The sequence below is a fragment of the Pogonomyrmex barbatus genome, unplaced genomic scaffold (genome assembly GCF_055798465.1).
Source record: "Pogonomyrmex barbatus isolate J1 unplaced genomic scaffold, ASM5579846v1 scaffold4, whole genome shotgun sequence".
Classification (NCBI taxonomy): Eukaryota; Metazoa; Arthropoda; class Insecta; order Hymenoptera; family Formicidae; genus Pogonomyrmex; species Pogonomyrmex barbatus.
In genome coordinates this window covers 9,180,590-9,199,372 of record NW_028297138.1, presented here as the reverse complement: position 1 = coordinate 9,199,372, position 18,783 = coordinate 9,180,590, and the positions used below count along the sequence as shown (strand labels likewise).

At 33.3% G+C, this 18,783-nt stretch overlaps 3 protein-coding genes across 16 annotated transcripts in view; 1 reads left to right on the top strand and 2 right to left on the bottom strand.

Annotated features, from left to right (window-relative positions):
• Nucleotides 1-9,385, top strand: part of LBR (lamin B receptor) — an 87,676-nt gene extending 78,291 nt beyond the window's left edge. For 3 of the 7 annotated variants that reach the window (XM_089081159.1, XM_089081157.1, XM_089081160.1), the window contains 9 exons: nucleotides 854-987; nucleotides 5,371-5,531; nucleotides 5,623-5,839; nucleotides 5,920-6,170; nucleotides 6,328-6,673; nucleotides 6,738-7,036; nucleotides 7,136-7,389; nucleotides 7,479-7,603; nucleotides 7,679-9,385. In XM_089081159.1, coding sequence (XP_088937285.1) covers nucleotides 5,382-5,531; nucleotides 5,623-5,839; nucleotides 5,920-6,170; nucleotides 6,328-6,673; nucleotides 6,738-7,036; nucleotides 7,136-7,389; nucleotides 7,479-7,603; nucleotides 7,679-7,962 — 1,926 coding nt within the window. In that variant the 5' untranslated portion in view covers nucleotides 854-987; nucleotides 5,371-5,381 and the 3' untranslated portion in view covers nucleotides 7,963-9,385. Of the gene's footprint in view, nucleotides 1-853; nucleotides 988-4,746; nucleotides 4,993-5,370; nucleotides 5,532-5,622; nucleotides 5,840-5,919; nucleotides 6,171-6,327; nucleotides 6,674-6,737; nucleotides 7,037-7,135; nucleotides 7,390-7,478; nucleotides 7,604-7,678 lie in introns of those variants that run through there. The other 4 variants (XM_089081158.1, XM_025219826.2, XM_011648457.2 and 1 more) reach the window with 3 other exon arrangements.
• On the bottom strand, nucleotides 1,299-5,172 carry LOC105433258 (heat shock factor 2-binding protein). 6 transcript variants are annotated; one of them, XM_089081176.1, is made up of 7 exons: nucleotides 4,552-4,692; nucleotides 4,120-4,248; nucleotides 3,055-3,232; nucleotides 2,745-2,863; nucleotides 2,396-2,500; nucleotides 1,893-2,158; nucleotides 1,299-1,695 (listed from the first exon to the last, which is right to left on the bottom strand). In XM_089081176.1, the coding sequence occupies exons 3-7, from the start codon at nucleotides 3,119-3,121 to the stop codon at nucleotides 1,380-1,382; spliced, it is 873 nt and encodes a 290-aa protein (XP_088937302.1). In that variant the 5' UTR covers nucleotides 3,122-3,232; nucleotides 4,120-4,248; nucleotides 4,552-4,692; the 3' UTR covers nucleotides 1,299-1,379. The 6 variants fall into 6 exon arrangements, with proteins under 6 accessions (XP_088937302.1, XP_011646764.1, XP_011646761.1 ...); XM_011648462.2 differs by lacking the exons at nucleotides 4,120-4,248; nucleotides 4,552-4,692 and adding an exon at nucleotides 5,035-5,172; XM_011648459.2 differs by lacking the exon at nucleotides 4,120-4,248 and having other exon boundaries at nucleotides 4,552-4,687.
• Lcch3 (Ligand-gated chloride channel homolog 3) lies at nucleotides 8,796-18,112 on the bottom strand. Of its 3 annotated transcripts, XM_011648465.3 has the most exons (10): nucleotides 17,588-18,108; nucleotides 15,751-15,955; nucleotides 13,889-13,995; nucleotides 13,138-13,205; nucleotides 12,300-12,445; nucleotides 11,991-12,148; nucleotides 11,339-11,623; nucleotides 10,921-11,151; nucleotides 10,583-10,839; nucleotides 8,796-10,371 (listed from the first exon to the last, which is right to left on the bottom strand). In XM_011648465.3, exons 2-10 carry the CDS (start codon nucleotides 15,819-15,821, stop codon nucleotides 10,219-10,221), a joined length of 1,476 nt encoding a protein of 491 aa, XP_011646767.2. In that variant the 5' UTR covers nucleotides 15,822-15,955; nucleotides 17,588-18,108; the 3' UTR covers nucleotides 8,796-10,218. The 3 variants fall into 3 exon arrangements, with proteins under 3 accessions (XP_011646767.2, XP_088937288.1, XP_025075620.2); XM_089081162.1 differs by having other exon boundaries at nucleotides 10,583-10,803; nucleotides 15,751-18,112; XM_025219835.2 differs by having other exon boundaries at nucleotides 15,751-18,108.
• Between the last annotated feature and the right edge of the window lie 671 nt (nucleotides 18,113-18,783).

Below are 18,783 nucleotides of genomic sequence, written 5' to 3'. Positions count from 1 at the left end.
CGGAAAATTCGCGAAAAATACATTCGCGGAATGCGGCGACTTTCGAGAGAGTTCAGAGAAATTAAATTATTCCGCGGAAAGATGTATTTTTACTTTTCAAATTTAACAAAGAGGAAAGAGAGACATTTTATAATTCTTATTTTTATATTATCTTTATTAAAGTAAAATATATTTGCCTCATCTATCTTATTATTATCTGTCTTATTAATAAAAATAATTTCAGACTTAATGCTTTAGCCATCTAGATTTTTATTATAATTTATATAATTTCTTTTTTTATATTATATATTATTTCTTTTATATATAATTTCTTTTTTATTTTGTATTTTATTTCTGCGAGCAAAAATATCTGGAATATTTCTGCTTTGTAATATTTCCAGCTCTCCCGCGTAATTCTACAGAATATTTAAATTAGGATAATTGCACACGATCGAACATCTATAGAACGCACGCAAAGTTTTATTTGGAACGGTCGGTCATTACCTCAATATATCTGCTGGGTCAGTGCAACTGACGTGTCTTGCTTCTTTTCTTGAATAATTTGTTGTAAAGAGCGGGCAAATGAAAATTTGTTAAACATATTAACTGTCGTATTAATAAATATGAATTACGATGATGAAATTATAAGGCCAATTTATAAACTGCATTTCGTATTATTATTACGATGAATTTAATTATTCAAGAGAATTTAATTCATATACATTATCATCATATAATTTACTTCATTATAATATATTTGTTAATATTATAATGGAGTTTATTATTACATAACTCATATCACATCGATCCTCCTGCTGTATAGTGCACGTTGCGTCCTGTACGATCGCTTTCATTTTGTTCCTGCTTTTTGCAGATCGATATCGTCGACAACCCTTGCCACGGTAGCCACGAACATATGTTCCAAGGATAATCTACAGTCTGGTGACGGTCTATTATTGTAATGACAGAGAAGAGAACGCATTTAAAAGTTCAGCGTTTCAATCTGATGTAATATAATTTGATGAATTATTTATAAAAACAAAATTGGAGTCAAACGAAACTAAAAAGATTAAGATAAAGATTAATATACTTTAATAAAGATTAATATATTGAAAATATCGTAAAAATGAGAATATTTATGGCATTGCAATTTGCACAGGCATTAACACATTTCAAACATGCAATAAACATTTTGTAAAATATAAAATCTAATTTTAGACATAGTTGATCGTTTAGTTTTTCAAAATTTTTAATTTATCTTTAAAAATTAAAATGGCACCTTAATAGCCGTTTTTACGAAGGAATTTAAGCGTATTAAATAAATTGTATACGATATTTATTTATTTGTATACAAATTATGGATATAACGTACTCCTTCAGAATATAAATTAGTTTTGAAATCACTTCGTAATTTGTTGACTGTGTCGTAGATGTTTGACGACTTGCTTCGCTGCACTACTTATGTCGCTTCGTTTCGCGGATACCATCGTCTCGATCCTTTGGATCGGAATTATCGTAGTTAAATCGTGAATATATTTTGGTTCTTCGAGATCGTAAGTGACGGATTGTAGAACGCGAAGACAGAGCAGTTGCATCTCGTCCGAGGACGCCTCATTCTCCAAACAATGACTTAGCGCATCTCCTACTCGCGACTCGAGCAGATAACGCAAACCGGTCTTATTCATACTCACATTGTACAGGATCATTAACATTAATCTGCAATTGCAACCATACTTGAGACACGTCAAAGTTTCGTTTCTCGAGAAATGTCAGAGGTGTCATACAATGCAACACATGAAGTTGCGAGGAAAGTTGGAAGGAAAATATAAGATGGCTGGCTCGTATAAAAGGAAAATATGTAGAAAATGTCCGGACATACGTGACAAAACGGTTCTTTAAAATATCTGCCGTACCTTTTTAAAGATACCGCTCCGGAAGTCGACGGCAATTCGGGCATTAGCTTAATTAGCTTCTGCACGAATTCCGTACCGCTGGAATTTGTAATTAAAAATTCACGACCTTCCGGACTGGCGGATATATTGGTAACGATACCGAGGAGCCCCATTACAAATTGGTACTCGATATTATTTATTGGAGGAAATGCGCTTCTATAAGTATCAACGAACGCGTCGAAGGTTCCGTTCACTATCGACAAAAATTCTGCTATTTTATTCTGAAACTGCAAAAACATTACAGGATTGCGAATTGCTAATTTAATTACATATTTAATTACATATCCATGTATTTCTTTTAATTGTATATTCATATATATTTTTTCATGACATAGAAAGATTTGCAATTACTATGTATTTATATATTCTAAAAATTTTTTTTTCTTATTCCCCGTTGTGGATACAGAAAAATTTTGGATACAGGAAAATTTCATCTACGTTTAATATTATTAACGTACACTTACGGTCGATAACCAAGCGTCGACTATTTGTGGAAATCTAGAAGCACGCCATGTCAGATTACCTAATACTGCTCCGAGGCTTGTGCAATATGTGCTCTGACTGAATATCTGCACGATAAGGAAGGCACAGATTGATAATGATATTATTAAAAGAAAATAAGTATTAAAAAATACCCAATCGTCACGTTTGCAAAATAATGAACAAACAATAGGTATATCCAGAGTATATTTAGTTATAACGGAATACGAGCGTAGGAGAGCGCAAGGAAAATAATAAGCGTTGCTAATAATAAAGTTGATGAAAACGTGAGAAAATAACATTCGTGCCGATATTGAAACGACGATATTTTACTTGATCTTTCAAACGTTCTATCTCCTCAGTTGCGTTTTCTTTTTCTTTCGTTAGATATTCGACTTGAGCACGCAGCTCCTCGCATTTCGATTCCAATATTGCGATCTTTTTTGCATTATCTATAAATAAAAACTTAATATTTTTTAATGTTCACAACACGCGCAAACATCTGAGAAAATTCCGTACTATAAATTATAAGCCGCATCTAATGGCAGATCAATTCCTTATGCTATTTTTCAACAGTAATCACTTTCGTATTGTACGTTATTTGCGATATGACGTTAAACCGAAATCTCTAAAGAATTACAACCTTTTGATATGTTAACAGACGATGTAGAAAATGGATCGAAAATCGTATGTATCTTTTTTCCATTCATCTCCTCCTCGTGAGATTCAGATTCTTTGAGATCGTTCGCAAAAATTTGCGGAATATCGTCTACGAATCCGTGCAGATTACGCCCAGCAGAGCTCAAAATCGTCAAGGAATTCTGAAAGAGCGAGGATTAAAGAAAGATTTAATATCACGAATGAAAATCACTCAATAATCATTACAGGTATGCAAAAGAAAGGAAAATACGGACTAGGAGATTACATTCATTTTCTAAATTAAATTTATCCATGTTTGCACTTTCGGGAAAGTATAACAGCGTGTTCGCAGCCGTCGTGAATATTTTTCAGATTATTCACTGGAAATTCCACTAGAATATCGAATAATTTTTGATGTTTCTATAACCTAATTAATTTTTCGCAATTAATGTCGCTATTTAATTGTATACATTGCTTACTTTCATTTTAGCACACGATATGTTTTAATAGAAACTTTGAAATATGAGATTATGATTTAAGATTATGAGATTATGTGTAATTCAGAAATGCAAATAAGTTTATGTAATTGAAGACATACGTCTTGAACGTCTTCAATCGAAGCAATTAATCAACTCTCTATTTGACCGAAATCTTCTCTGTCAGAGATTAAAATTTTACAGAAAATGGAACATATGGTTTTTATATGTAAAATATCATATCTAGAAAAAATTAAATCTCCAACAAACGCTGCAACTCCAATTACATTTGCTTAACTTATCAGACAGAGTGTATATACAGCTATGAGTACGCAATCTCGTGAAAAAGCACGAATTATATTATCTCGAGATATACTTTGGATTTATATACACTGTGAAGTATGCTTTCGAAAATAGCATTTAATCGAGAAGAAAATTGATTTTTTCTTAGCCTATATTTTTTGTGTATAATTTCCATAGGAGTTTACACTTACATAGAATAAAATTCTATTTATAATTTTATGCATCGTGTAATGTGAAAAACATTTAAAAATATAACATTTAAGAATATATAGAAAATATATAATATTAACCTTTAGAGAACCGTATGACGTTGTAACAACTCGAAGTCAATGCCATTTTGCGTAGTATTATAAACATGTATATATATTTTTTTCTTAAAGAGAAGTTTTTTGTAGTTTAAAAAAAAACTTTGCGGCTCTCTAAAGATTAAAATATATAATATATACATACATTCAAACATATATACAGCCACACCACACACACACACACACACACACACACGCGCGCGCGCGTGTGTAATATATATTATATATTTTAACATGTATGAGTGTTATATACATGTAAAATATATGCTATATAAAATATAAATATATATAAAGATTTTAAGGACTGAGAACTCAAAATAAAAACGCAAAATAAATTCCTTTTCTCATCTCAGTTTCGAGTGAGATGCTGAATTAAAAACTCGACAGCAGAATGCTGCTAAATCATCGACGTTTTACATTTGTATGACTTCCGTTCCTCGCGATAAGATAAGGGCCTCGATCAGCCGGACGCATCGCGCGAATTACGAACGCACTCCACGAACGTAACGGTAGTTCGGTTTCCCGCGTGGTTTAGATCGGATGCATTGCGGAACGTTCGGCGTGCCTGACTGCGTGCCCGCGCTCGCGCGCGTCCTTTCCTCCCCCTCCTCCTGTCGCTTGCACTACGATGCACCAGAGCGGTATCAGGCGTAACCTCGCGCGACTTGTGGAAGTTTTATTATTTTTCGCGGCATTCGTGGCTGCCTATAAAGCGGAGCTGACCGATCTGGTTATACGAGATCCCAGGGCGGAGTAAGTAGCGCATCCGAAACTAACCGCGAAGATCCCGGTGAACGACGCGATCGCGTCCCATTCGAGTTGAGAAGAGCCCGCCAACATTTTCCCGCGATCGTTTACGTACGTATACGAGCCCTACGAACGGGCGGTTACGAAACTTACGCGGCACACACCCGCGCTTTTCGACCGGACGAGTTCGGTTATCCGCCGAGGCTTTCGCGTAACACGCAAAGCTACGAGCGACCGTCTTTTTTATAAAGGCCACGATCACGTTAAATCTGGATTATATAAGCTCGGCTGGTTATTATTATCTTGCCTTAGTAAATTATATGATACGTTTTACGCAATATACGTAATATATACGTATATTGCATGTAAATATTACATATAATATATAATATCAGACTGAAGATTCGTTTGTCTGATTAGTTGTCTGAAGCTGATTAGTTAATTAGTAATTTTGAATGTTTTGAGTTAATTTTAATGACTTGTTTGTAGTAAATTTAACAATGAAGTTTTCCGAGGGTGAAGAAGTTCTTGCCAAACATCCAAATACATCTGAATATTATAAAGGAAAAATTCTGAATGTCAAAGGCGATCGTTATAGAATACAGTTTCAAACTGGCACTGAATATACAGTTCGAGAGAATGACATAAAGGTAATTTGATGAGAGTATTGTTAATAAGTTTAAACATGTAAAATAAATTTGATGTTGGAATTTTTTAATGATCTACTTTTTTTATTTTAAGGCTGATAGATCAGGGAGAACTCCAGCTAGAACAAGCAGAAGAACAGCAAAAAGTCCTTCGAGATATTCGCCAAGTAGGAGATCACCAAGTAGGCGATCACCAGGAAGGCAGTCAGGTAGATCGCCTGGGAGATCACCGACGATTACATCTAGGAAATTGCCTATTCGTAACACGCGTCTCGCTAAGATATCTTTATCTCGCATAGATGTTGAAGATGGTAAGTATACTTGTGCTATATTTATATTATACATGTGCATTTTGATATTCATATGCAAATTTATTCTCATTTGTGAATAGACAAAACAAGCAATCATAAAGGAAGTGATACAAAGGTATTAGAGGAGAGTCTAACTGAATCATTGCCTTTGCAACAACGTTTGATGCATATAACGCGTAGACCGTCACTTCTTAAGACTGAGCAAGAATATAAATCAATTATATTGACAAGGAATATTGATAGAGCCGTCTCGCTTCCGGTGGAGAGGAAAAATTATGTACAAGATTATCCTCCAGGAGAAAAAGAGAGAGGATATTCGGTACAAAGAGAAGTAAGTTTTAATAATATAATTTTAAATATTATATTCTGTTAATAAATTTCTTTTGAAGGTTTACAATAAAAAATTTATATTATAATATATATTTTAATAATAGAAGATTTATATATTAAAATATATATTATAATATTTATATTGATAATTGTTTCAGGATCTGACAAAACATGACAGCGAGAAATGGGAGACAGTGGTAAAACGTGAGAAAGAAATAAATAGAGTCGATAAACCGCAAGAATGGGGCGGATGGATTGGGACATTTTTCCTCATATTTATATTACCAATGTCTGTAATTGTACCACAACTCTTGTGCTCGAAGAAACAATGCAAATCTGCATTTATAAAACTATCTGTCAATTTGGAATCTTATCTAAATTTATATACGTTGTTATCATACGTTACATTTTTAATACTACTGGCTTGTGTGTCAATTATACCGATTGGGAAAATCGTAGATGGACAGCAAAGTAAGATCGGAAGACTTCAATATCGTGTAAATGGTACGTAATTGTTATATAATTTTTAATTACATTATTATCATATTAATATTCTAACATTTTTTAGGCTTTTTAAGCGCTATACTGACGATAACGACATTCAGTTTCTGCATATATATGAACATATCAATCACTGATTATATTCTGAATAATATGGTACAGTTATCAATTAGTGGTTGGATTGTGGGAACAATCTTAGCTCTAGGATTATATATCAAGGCAGGGAAAGTTTCAGTAGCTAACCTGAATATATATGCATCAACCAACAGCAAGATATATAATTTTTGGCAAGGCAGAGAGATTAATCCACGAATCGGCACTTTAGACATTAAATTGCTGTTAATTCGAGCTTCTCTTATTGGAACGGTAATTATTTCATTTATATTTTTATTTTTGCAGAAAACGAATTATAAAACATTAAAGTTAAAAATGAACGTGATTATAATTATAGTCTCTATTTTGCAGTTGATTGTGGACATAGCCATTGCGATTAAAGTTATTGGCGATATAAAAAATTTAAGTATTGAGAAACTTGATATGACTGCATTATTAACTGTTATCTTGCAACTATCTTATGTCATGCATGGATTAATATACGAAGCCAGTATCTTTACATCCTTTAAAATAATGTACGAAGGAACTGGATACATGACATGTGTTGGTCACTTATTATCTCCGTTTTTGACAACTCTCACCACAAGATTTATGTTATATCAAAAGTAAGTATAATTATATACATAAACATGAATATATCAATACATCTTATTATATATCAATACATCTTAATTTCTGTTTAATGTATTTTCAGGATGAAGTTTAACTATTTTGCTAGCATATTTGTTTTGAGTTTCATAACAGGATATATTTTGTATAGAAGTAGTAATTTGCGGAAAAATGAATTCAGAAAGAATCCATTTTCGCCGACAGTACCTTGTAAGTGTAAAAAAAGATAATTATTTTCATTTTTCTTTTCTAATTAAAATAAATATGCATTTTTGGAATTTACAGATCTGGAAACTATCCCGACATCTCGTGGGAAGAAGTTAATGTTATCTGGTTTATGGGGCTATGTGAGACATCCCAATTATTTGGGTGACATCATAATGCAATGGTCTATTGCGTGCATTAGCTTAGCATATGACATTCTGCCGTATTACGCGGCGATTTATTGTACATTAGTGCTTGCTTACAGAGCCATAAGAGACAATAGACGTTGTCAGATGCGATATGGATATGCTTGGGAGCAATATTGTTTGCGCGTGAAATACATGATTTTGAAGCCTATATTTTAAGGCAATAGAATAGAGGTATTTTTTAACGAAATACCGAATTCTATATCAGAGTTTTATCTTTTGACGATAATGCTCATTAGATTTTATAGGATCTCGCATTTTACAAGATTTTTATGAAATATAGTGATATAGTAGTATTATAAAGTATACAAATATAGAATTGGTAAGAGCCAAAAATATTTTGATAATGAAGAGATTTCACATTAGAGAGAGAAAGATATATATATATATATATATTTAAATTTATGATATGAATCTCCATATGTGATGAAAAGAGAACAAAACGGTACCGTTTTGAAGAAGAGAGAAAAATTATTTGTATTTTAGAATAAGTATATATATAAATATATATATATTTACATAGAGCATACTCTTGTTAAGACATGTGCCTGTAACATCGAGCATTACAAACTTGAATACAAATTAAGAAGTTTTATACTTTTATATAGCATAAGTGTACAATTTTGTCATATGATTACAATAGAAAGATTATTATAAGAAATTTCTTTAAAAGACATTTTTTTAATAAAATATATTCTCGTCTATTTTCTTGTGTTTATCTTATAACTCTAAGCTCATAGCTATTTTACATGAGTATATAATCATATTTTTGAATTATATAGGAGAGTCTATAGTAAGAGTCACATAAAGGATAATATTGTTCTAAATTATTAAATTAAATGAATAACTATATTACTGTGTCATAAAGATAGAAAACCACAAAGAATATAAAAAGTGGTTATGAGTAAAAAGAAAGAATAAAAAATATTACTATAACTTAATTGTTAAATAGAATTTAAAGTATTAGATGGTTCGTTATTGATATAAAAATATATAGTATATTTGTACACTTATTTTTTATTAAACTGCTCGTATATACATGTACATCTAATTACTATAAAAACAATCTCGTTAAAAATATGTTCATACAATTCATTCATCTGTAACATAATTGTCAAACGGAAGTTTTATTCTTACACTGTAAATCATTATGTGTCTTAGACAATCGTTGATAGTTTATACACATTCCCAAACAAGTGCTATTTAGTTCTAAAGATAAAAATTTCAGAATTATACGATTCACTGTACAATAATGAAAGCAAATTTCCGCCATACAATTGTATTCTATTCGCAGTAGACACATGCTTAATTTACCCAACTTTTATGTAATTATTTATTATTTTTATAATCATATTTATTTCTTAAAATTATATTTAGAAATTGTTAAGTCACAAATTTATGTCTTTATATGTCTTTATATGTCGCTTTTCAAACTTTTTATTTTGAACTTTAAGAAAAATCTTAAATTTTGTACATGACAACGTCTATTATAATCCATGCTGCAAATTTATGTTACTAAAAAAGACAATTATAGAAACAATTATATATAGAAAAAATTATAGTTATCCATTTATATCATCAATGTAATTCTTCAAAACACAATTTATTATACCGATAATAATTCCTTTGATTCCATCAATTGCCTTATTTAAACATAATACAAATTTGCTAATTTCGTACTTTTGATATTGATCTTAAATCTATTGTATGGAATTTTGGGGGCCGGAGTATGTATCGTTTTGCGTTAATGATCGCGGAAAGTGAACCAAGTCACAAATGTAAAAAAGTAATCTTTTTATTTTTATAATTCTATTTTATCTAATTCTGTAAAACATTATTACAGAAAAGATTAGCAGAGTGAAAGTAGACTTTAGTTATTTTGCTAAATGTAATGTTTCTTAATATATAAAAAAAATATTTTTAGTATTCACAACATCTTATCTTCAAAATAAAATATATGACTTAGATCACTTTTATCATCAGATATCTTATTCCGACACGTTTTGTTTCTCAATATCACCGCGAAATTTATCGTCCTACTTATCGACACTTCTCGTATCGTGTGAACATGACAGAACTATCATGCTTCATTAGGAACATATTGTCGCTCATCCGTATTGCTTATCGCTATACATATATACTTTCTAATTAACGAAAATCCCGTAAACGCTGTTGGCACATACGAGTTCTCCGCCAACGTTTTATTTTTATCGATAAATATTTCGTGGCAGTACTTTCGATTCAGTACTTTCATCACCTGCTGGTATTCGGTGGACCTTTATCATCCGTGAAGAATATTGCACATCGTACGACGGTCATGCTAGATTTGAAAGGATCCTCCCGAATCGATTGGTCCTTTTTAGGCGCATACGAGGCCAAGCGGAGTTTAATTTTTAATAGTTCATCGTTCGTCGCTCAGAAGAAGTAGAAGATCCAGTACACTGCATTGAACAGCATAAAGCTGACTGGGAAGATGATCCGCGAGTACTTGTCTATCATGTTCACGTCCTTGATCTTCGGCATCGAGACACGTAACACGGAAGCTCCTCTTCGTAAAGCATGCAATACCTACAAAATATAACTTTAATTTTAGATGTAGATAATAATTTTAGATGTAGACAATAACCCTGGATAATATATTCTTTTCATTTTTGTGGCTTTACATCAGTAAAGTATTTATCTCGTAAAAGTGTAAAACGAAAAGCCATAGCAAAATATTTGTATCATTCCTTAAGTATCTACTGCATAGTTATTTTTGTTTAGAAATGCCCTCACATACCTTTGGTTTGTGCGGTCTCGGGCCTCTGTATCTGAGACCGCTGTTTCGACCGTGCGTGTTGTAAGCGGCCGCCCTGGAAATACGGAAACTCGGTGGGAACTTGGCCGGATCGTGATCCCTTCCGGTTCCCGGTGTCGTTGAAGCGCTCACCAGGCCTGACCTATTTCTAATGCTCGGCAGAGGTGACATTCTGAGATCCTGAAGTTCAATGATATCCGCGTCTGTGGAGCCAGGAAAAGGTGAACTGACTTTGCTCCCTGAAACGGAATTGGAGAATCGATCGGACAAACCGAGAAATGATGGGCAAGAAGTTTTAAAAAAATATTCTACTCGATTACCTGTTTTAGAGGAGAGTACTTTTTTCTCGTCGGTGTCTTTCTTCTTCGTCTTCTTCTTCGCTCTGGCGCCCCAATATGTATAATTGACCGCCGCGTATTCCAGCAAAGCCGCAAATACGAAAACAAAACACATCACCAGGTAGATATCGATGGCTTTTACATAACTGATCCGTGGCAGTGAGCTTCTAACACCTGTGGATATTGTTGTCATTGTCAACACGGTCGTGATTCCTGAAAAAAAAATGATAAATTATACATTTTATACTTGTTTATGAGAAAAATCTATTTTAGCGCCAATTTGACAGAATAACAATCGAAAATTAAAAATTTTAAAAAGACATAAAATTTGATAACTAATTTCTAATTTAATAAAAATAAAATTTTAATCGATAGGATTGTATATTTTTTTAGTATGTACCGAGAGCAACTCTCGCGCTGGTAGCTTCGTGATTGATCCAAAAACTGACCCAGCTGAGCATCACGATTAGTATACTTGGCAGGTATGTCTGAAAAACGAAATATCCGATGTTCCTCTGGAGCTTAAAACTTAACGAGAGCCTTTGATAGATTCCCGTCGCCAGTTTCTCCTTTCGATCGTTGGTCTCGTAGCCGATTATCGTAAATTGCGGCAATTCTGCTTCCTCGACCCCAAGAACAGGAGTTTTTCTCCAGTACATTACTACATCGAGCACCGTGTATCCATCTGAACAACGTAATTTAGAATAGTCTGTAGTTTAATAGAATTCAATATTTTTACGTCTTTTATTACTTAATGATCCATATTTATGTATTTTTACATATATTCTACTATTATTCCGATTATGCGTTTTGAAGATGTAAATGTACAAAAGAAATTAACAAAATAGGAAGTATGTAAAAAAATCTAATTTTTTCTACAATAATTATTTTCACGACATAGAAAAGATATGTTGCGATTTTTCAAGTTTTTATGTAAAAAATGGATTTACATAAAAACCCATTTATGTTTGAGAAGAGAATGTCGATAGATGCTATGTATTCGAACGATCGATTGTACAAATTGATCGATAGACATAAATTCCAATACGTACAGCTTTCGATTTCGACTGTGCAATTCTGCGAATCGAGGGGATAGTAATGCAGATCCATCATGCAGGCCAGGGTCGTTGTGAATCTCATGCCATATGTGATGGAGCCATCACCGGATAATCTAACAAGTTTATTGCGCTCGGTAACGTCGTGTAGAAAGCTGCAATAAATTTGATAAAGCAATACATTATGGCAAAGACAGAAATAAAAAAGCATATTTTTGGATAAAATTTTTAGAAGTAAAATGATTATGATTTCAAGAATATTTCATTTTTGAAACGACACATAATTTATCTATAGCCGCGAATTACCTATTTTTATCGTTGGCGAAAAATGTATCCGGCACCCAAATCTTTTCCGCAAAGTCACCACTTAACGTCAAGACTTCGTCCTCGTGCGAAAAGGCGAGTCTTTCATCCTTCCAAAATTGATTTAAGTACATCGTTATCGTGTAATCCTGGGATGCAAATAATGATTAGTGCTGCTAATAGAATTTGTCGTAATTAATTAAAACAAATGTGAATATACGTATTAAAACAAATGTGAATATACGTATTATTAATACATTTGTTATTTTTCAGATCAAAGAGAGATAACGAGAATCTTGTTTAAAAATATATTTTAACAGAACGATGATCGAGGATGAAGAAAAAAAAGAAATTTTGTTGTATGTCACTAGTCAGTTTATCTAAGCCTTGAAGTCAATCAATTTACAAACAATGTATATAAATGTCAGTAAAAGAGAGAATGAATTTAATGTATTTATTTATATTTATTTATATATAAGAATTATAATATATATCATTACTTTTGATTTTTATTTATGTATACACTTTTGATATATATTTTAATCTATAGAATTTTAATGTGTATATATTTATATAAATTATAATATTAACATTTATATATAATCATATAATATATATATATATAAATATATATATATATATATATAATATGATTGTATGATATATAATGTTAGTATTATAATTTATATAAATATATACGCATTAAAATTCTATAGATTAAAATATATATCAAAAGTATATACATAAATAAAAATCAAAAGTACAAGATAATAATTTAATATACTTCTTTTAATGTGATAAAAGAGAGAATGCTTCCTTATTTTTATAAATATTTGCTTACCATATTGACTTCGGAGATCGCATCAAAACTCGCGATAGTGAGATCCATCCCGACTAATAGTGGATCACCTTTAAATAATAACCTTTTATTAATTTTCAAAATGCATTTTATATATAACTTAAAAAAGGTGAACTAATTTTTCTAATTTCTTTAATTTTTAAAAAATTGTTTCCGATATGTGTATAAGAAAGCCAGGGAAAGGAATATAGTTGAAAGTCCTCCGTCTAATCCATTGATAATATCGGCAAATTACTTCCCCTCGTTGCACGTTCGATTAAAAGTGCTGATTGCGATCATCCTCGTCGAATGGTGTGGAAAACTTCATTAAAAGCTTTCGACTATATCGCCCTGCCTTCGAGCTCTATTCTCGAATTTAACTCTATCAAATATAGTCGGAAATTCGAATATAAGCGACAACTCAATCTTAACACATTTTTCTCAGTATCATATTTTTATGTTACATATTTTTTATTAATATTTTTTAAACAAATATATATTTTATATTAAATATAAATAGTAATATATATAATTTATTCGATTCAATTGTGCATACAAACAAAATCTTGTTTGTGAATTCAATATTAATTATTATTATTCCTTTTTTATTATAGAATGTTTTATAAACATGTTAAATACATTTTAAAATTAAATAGCGCGCATATTGCTGTAAATTAGTAAAAAAATTTAATTTCAGATTAATTTTGGACAAAAGATTGGTACAAAGATCGACAAGTCGATCTAAAAAGCTTACCGCCAAAGTTCGGCCTTAATCGAATATCGTAGCCATCAAGTATCCTCGAAATTGTCTGCGTAACGTTCTCCAGTCTATCGGACATCCCGCTGCTCTCTAGAGAAGCCCTGTGAAGTGTGAAATTTCGAAAACTATCGATAGAGCTTAAATTTGTTAAGATATCTTTACCAATGATATTTTTAAATCTATTAAATGAATGTTGGACATGGAATAGCTTTAATATAATTCATGTAAATGGATTTTAATATTATATATCTTTTAATATTAAATAACATATTATAAATTAACATAATAATTATATATGAATATTGGCAAGATATATTATTACTATTATTATTATTAGATTATTATTAGTAGGTTAATTTATTCATTTTTTGATGAAATAAAAATTTTACTTCTTGAAGTATGCATCGAAATTTTTATCTTCAACATTCATTTTTACGAAACATGGCCTAACAGAACAAAATCCAAGATGTACGTTTCATACAAAAATGATTATTAAGCCAAGGTTTTTATTTACGTACAATAACAAATTATATATAAAACGTTATTATATGTGCAGATATAACGTGATGTAAAACGGCGCAAACGACGAAAACACAAAACAATATTAAAATTAATATATACGTATAAACGTCAAACATTATCATGGATACAAAGGAAATAATGTCACGCATCATGAAATTACTGCCATTATCTAATTCGGGCACCGTCGATCTGATCTGGTCTATAGCAATCATCGTACTCGCAGTTGTGATATTCTTAACCATAAAAAGAAATTAGCAAACTTGAAATCACGAGAGGATCACTTCGATTCTATATGCAACGTTGTTTAGAGAAGATTATCAGGTTCGTCTTTTGCCCGGAAAATGGAGCTTTATTGTCTCTTCTTGTGTACAGTGGTCTGATTGGAGTGCTAATTGCCGGAACAATCGCCCATGTTGCGCGTCGCGCTTAATTTAGGTATCTGGTTAATTCCTTTGTACTTAATCCTGGCGATTTATCTTGCACGTATACGCGAAAGGAACAAATTTTTGCTGAAGAAAGACCTGATATATAATATATATATATATATATATATATATATATATATATATATATATAGAACGATTTTGCTGAAATATTTAAAAATTAGTTTATTCAGAACACTCAAATTGATTGTTAAAATATTGAAAATTTTTGCAATTTTTATTATATTATCATGCCTAAGGGTCTTACATAATTATTTCGATAGCCCAACAAAATTATTTTCAACTCTATATGATATGAATATATATATATATATATATATATATATATATATATGTGTGTATTAATTTTCTTCACTTTACTTTTATACTTTAAATTATTTTATTGAAAACTTTTAAGAATAATTTGAAGTTTATTGAACGAATGAATAAGAGGATGATTTTTTTTTGTGAAATATCTTGTAATAAAACTGTACGAAATATAATGATTAGATTAGATACTTTTGAAAAAAAAAAAAAGACATAGAACTTTCAGCTGCAATTTTATTAAAATATGTAACAGTATATTTTTGTTGAAAAAGAGGAAGATGTATGTTTTTAATAATAGATATTCCAAAACTTAACTTTATATGTATAGTCAATATAAAAATTTTATGTTCAGCTCTTAATTTGGGAATAATTTATATGCCATATTTACGAAAAAAAAAGCTTCCTTTATCATCTCCATATATATATAGAATATACTTATTTGTCTAGGGATACGCAGTCGAGGACATATTCCCTGCGTATGCGTGTCACGTGTGCGTTACAATTGGAACACGGCGGGAGGGCATCAACATTGTTATCCTCCGCGATTTTCCACGATAGGGGGAGGATTCGAGTGACGATGCTCACCAGATGACACGATGACGTAGCTGCACGAGGATGAGGAGGAGGACGATCAGCGGCAACCCGTGCGGCAGCATCCTGCCAATCGTCTTCGTTATCCGGTCGGGATTGCGTCAGTAAACGGCGAGCACGATGGAGAACGTCATCTCGCGATATCCTCGCATCCCCTCGACATCCCCGTAACCGGCTCGCTGCCGCCGCCGCCGTCGTTCTGCAATCAGATAAAGGGAAAGCACCGCCGACCCTTTCCGCGTCCCTTTCCTTCCCCCCCTCCCACCCCTCTTCCCTTCTCTGTCCTTGACTCCAGCCTTCACACGCGTGCCACTCACACATGCACGCAGTGTATTTTGCGCAAAATACGCACTGGAGAGGAGTGTTACTCCATACGTGAGACAGGGGAGGTAATGTCCCCGCGTCCACAATACCCGGTCCTCTGACCCGGCTTAACCCGGCAGAAGAACATGGAAGACTTATGGCTTTACCAGTAAGCACGCGCTTGTACAGGGAATTAAAGTATGGAGCTTGATTAAATTTCGTGAGAAAAATATTTATGAGTTGAACTTGAGTTCCCGTTAGTTTCCGCCGACGGAATAGTTATGAGGCAAAAACGAACGGTTATTTCTCGACGGTGCACGGACGCTTTGTCATCGTAACGAGGTACATAATATACGGTCTCGGAGAACGTAATAAAGATTATTGCTTTTTACGTTAATAATCTTATCACATAATATTTTCTCGTTAATAATTACCGTTGGTCGGGAAGAGGGAAAAAGTTATGAAGTTCATCCACTAAATTAACCGATGATTTTACAATGATATCTGCATATGGAAAATCTTTAGTTGTTAAAAGCTAGATACGACTCCGTTATCATACGTGATGATTGATCACGTTAAAGAGTAAAAGCATAACAAAAATTGCGAGCCGACACGAGGGATGTATAGATGATGTACAATACAACGAAATAGGAATAAAATAAAATCGCGCATAAAATATCGCCCGTGCTCCAACCTCGCGCTTTATTCACTTTCTATTCAAAGATTGCGCACGAAGCCTCACTTTCGCTTCACAGATATGACATCGCGTTAAACAATAAAAGGAGACGAGCGTAAAATATACCTTGCGTAAAATATACCTTGAAATATTACATACTTTTGACAAAGCTATTCCCCGCGACAAGATGAAGAAGATCTTGTTAGTTACGAAACTCTATACAGCCCGTAAATAATGAAGGAACGACTTTTTTCCCTTCCTTATGGTTGGTTTTTTATTGATATACGAGTTTTAAGTTGACGACAGGGAATATTTTATGCAGGGAATATTTTATGACACTTTATGCGACTACTGAAAAAAATGTGTAATATTACATAAAATCTTTTCGCTATTATTTTAATATCATTCATTATCCTGTAAAATTATTGTAATTATTTTATGTAATTTATACATAAAAATTACATCAAATACATGTTACATTATGTCAAATAAACAATAGAATCGTATGAATCGTATGAATATTAAATCGTGAATTAATAGGAATGAAACCATACGCCGCGGATGAATTAATCTATTCTTACTAATCTATATCAGCTTTTAAATATAATTAAAGATTTATTCAGCGATCTATATATATTTATGAGTATTTTTAAGAAATGAAATAATTTATTACACTATTTTCCAACTAAAATTACAATTCCAAATTATTTTTTGTAGATGATATAAATTCGTTTTATATTTGAATAAGTACATTTCTATAGATATATTAATTCTTTACGATTTGCTTTTCTCGACAAGCGTATACTTGTTTCTTTCGCTACTTAAATTTATATTATGTGTCACGACACTTACCTGCTGCATCCGACGAGTTACGACACGCGTAACGGTCTCATCGTCGATTCGACGGAGATACCAGCACGATCAGACCGATTATCGCGTCGTTGACCGGAGTTATCACTCGCACGCACTTCGGTCCACTTCGTCGTTGCAGCTCGATATCGATCGCGAGATCTCTCGCGAGCACTTCGGTCGATCGTTATTTCTCACTGTTTTCACCGGTTCACCGGTTCGTCACTTCTCGTACGACGCGATCGAACTCGCGGATCGCTCGAACTTGCAAATCCGACCGCGCTGTCACGAGCGTGTCATCGATCGTCGCGCAGCATCACTCTCCGTCAATGTCCATGTCCTCGTTCTCGTCGTTGTCGTCGTCGTCGTCGTCGTCGTCGTCTCGTCGTTGTTGTCGTTGTCGTCGTCAAATAGAAACGAAAACGCGAGGTATTCTCGTGCGTTACGATCCTCGCGGATGCTGCTACCTTTCATCCCTCGGTAGCTAACGCGGATCCACTGTCGATTACTCTCTTCAGACCCTCTCTTTCTCTCTCTCTCTCATTCTCGCTCCCCTCTTTCACTTCCTCATCTCTCTCCCTCTCTCACTCTCTCCTCCCCCCCCTCTCTCTCTCTCTCTCTCTCTCTCTCTCTCACTCATTCCGGAAATCATCCCCTTCACTACAACGCGCGGATTGCTATCTCTTTCTATCCTGATCCAATCCCCTTTGCTCTCGCTCTCGCGAATCTTCCCTCTCCCACGCTCTCGTTTTCACGAGTCCTTCATCCCTCTCGCTCGCATCCCCTTTTTCACGTGCGATTGCCCCGTTTCATTCCCGTATGTTCCCTCTGCCCGTTTTCTCATACCTACTCTCATACTTTCTCTCTCTCTCTCTCTCTCTCTCTCTCTCTTTCTCTTCTTCCTTTTCTCTCGCTCTCTCGCATCACCTTGATGCTACTCTCTTCCACTCCTCGGAATCCCTCCTCGCCTTTTCGTCACCGTCCCACAAGCTACCCCCCGCGACTTGCCGTATGACTTGCGCAGGGCGCATGCACGATGTATATACATTTCTATCTCCGTGTGTCGACCTAGTGACACATAGCCGGTGATCGGATTTCCAGAGTGAGCCGATCGAACGCCTCTACTATCACCATCATCATCATCATCATCATCATTATCACCATCGTTTCCATCATTTCCGACATCCTTAACACGAGAA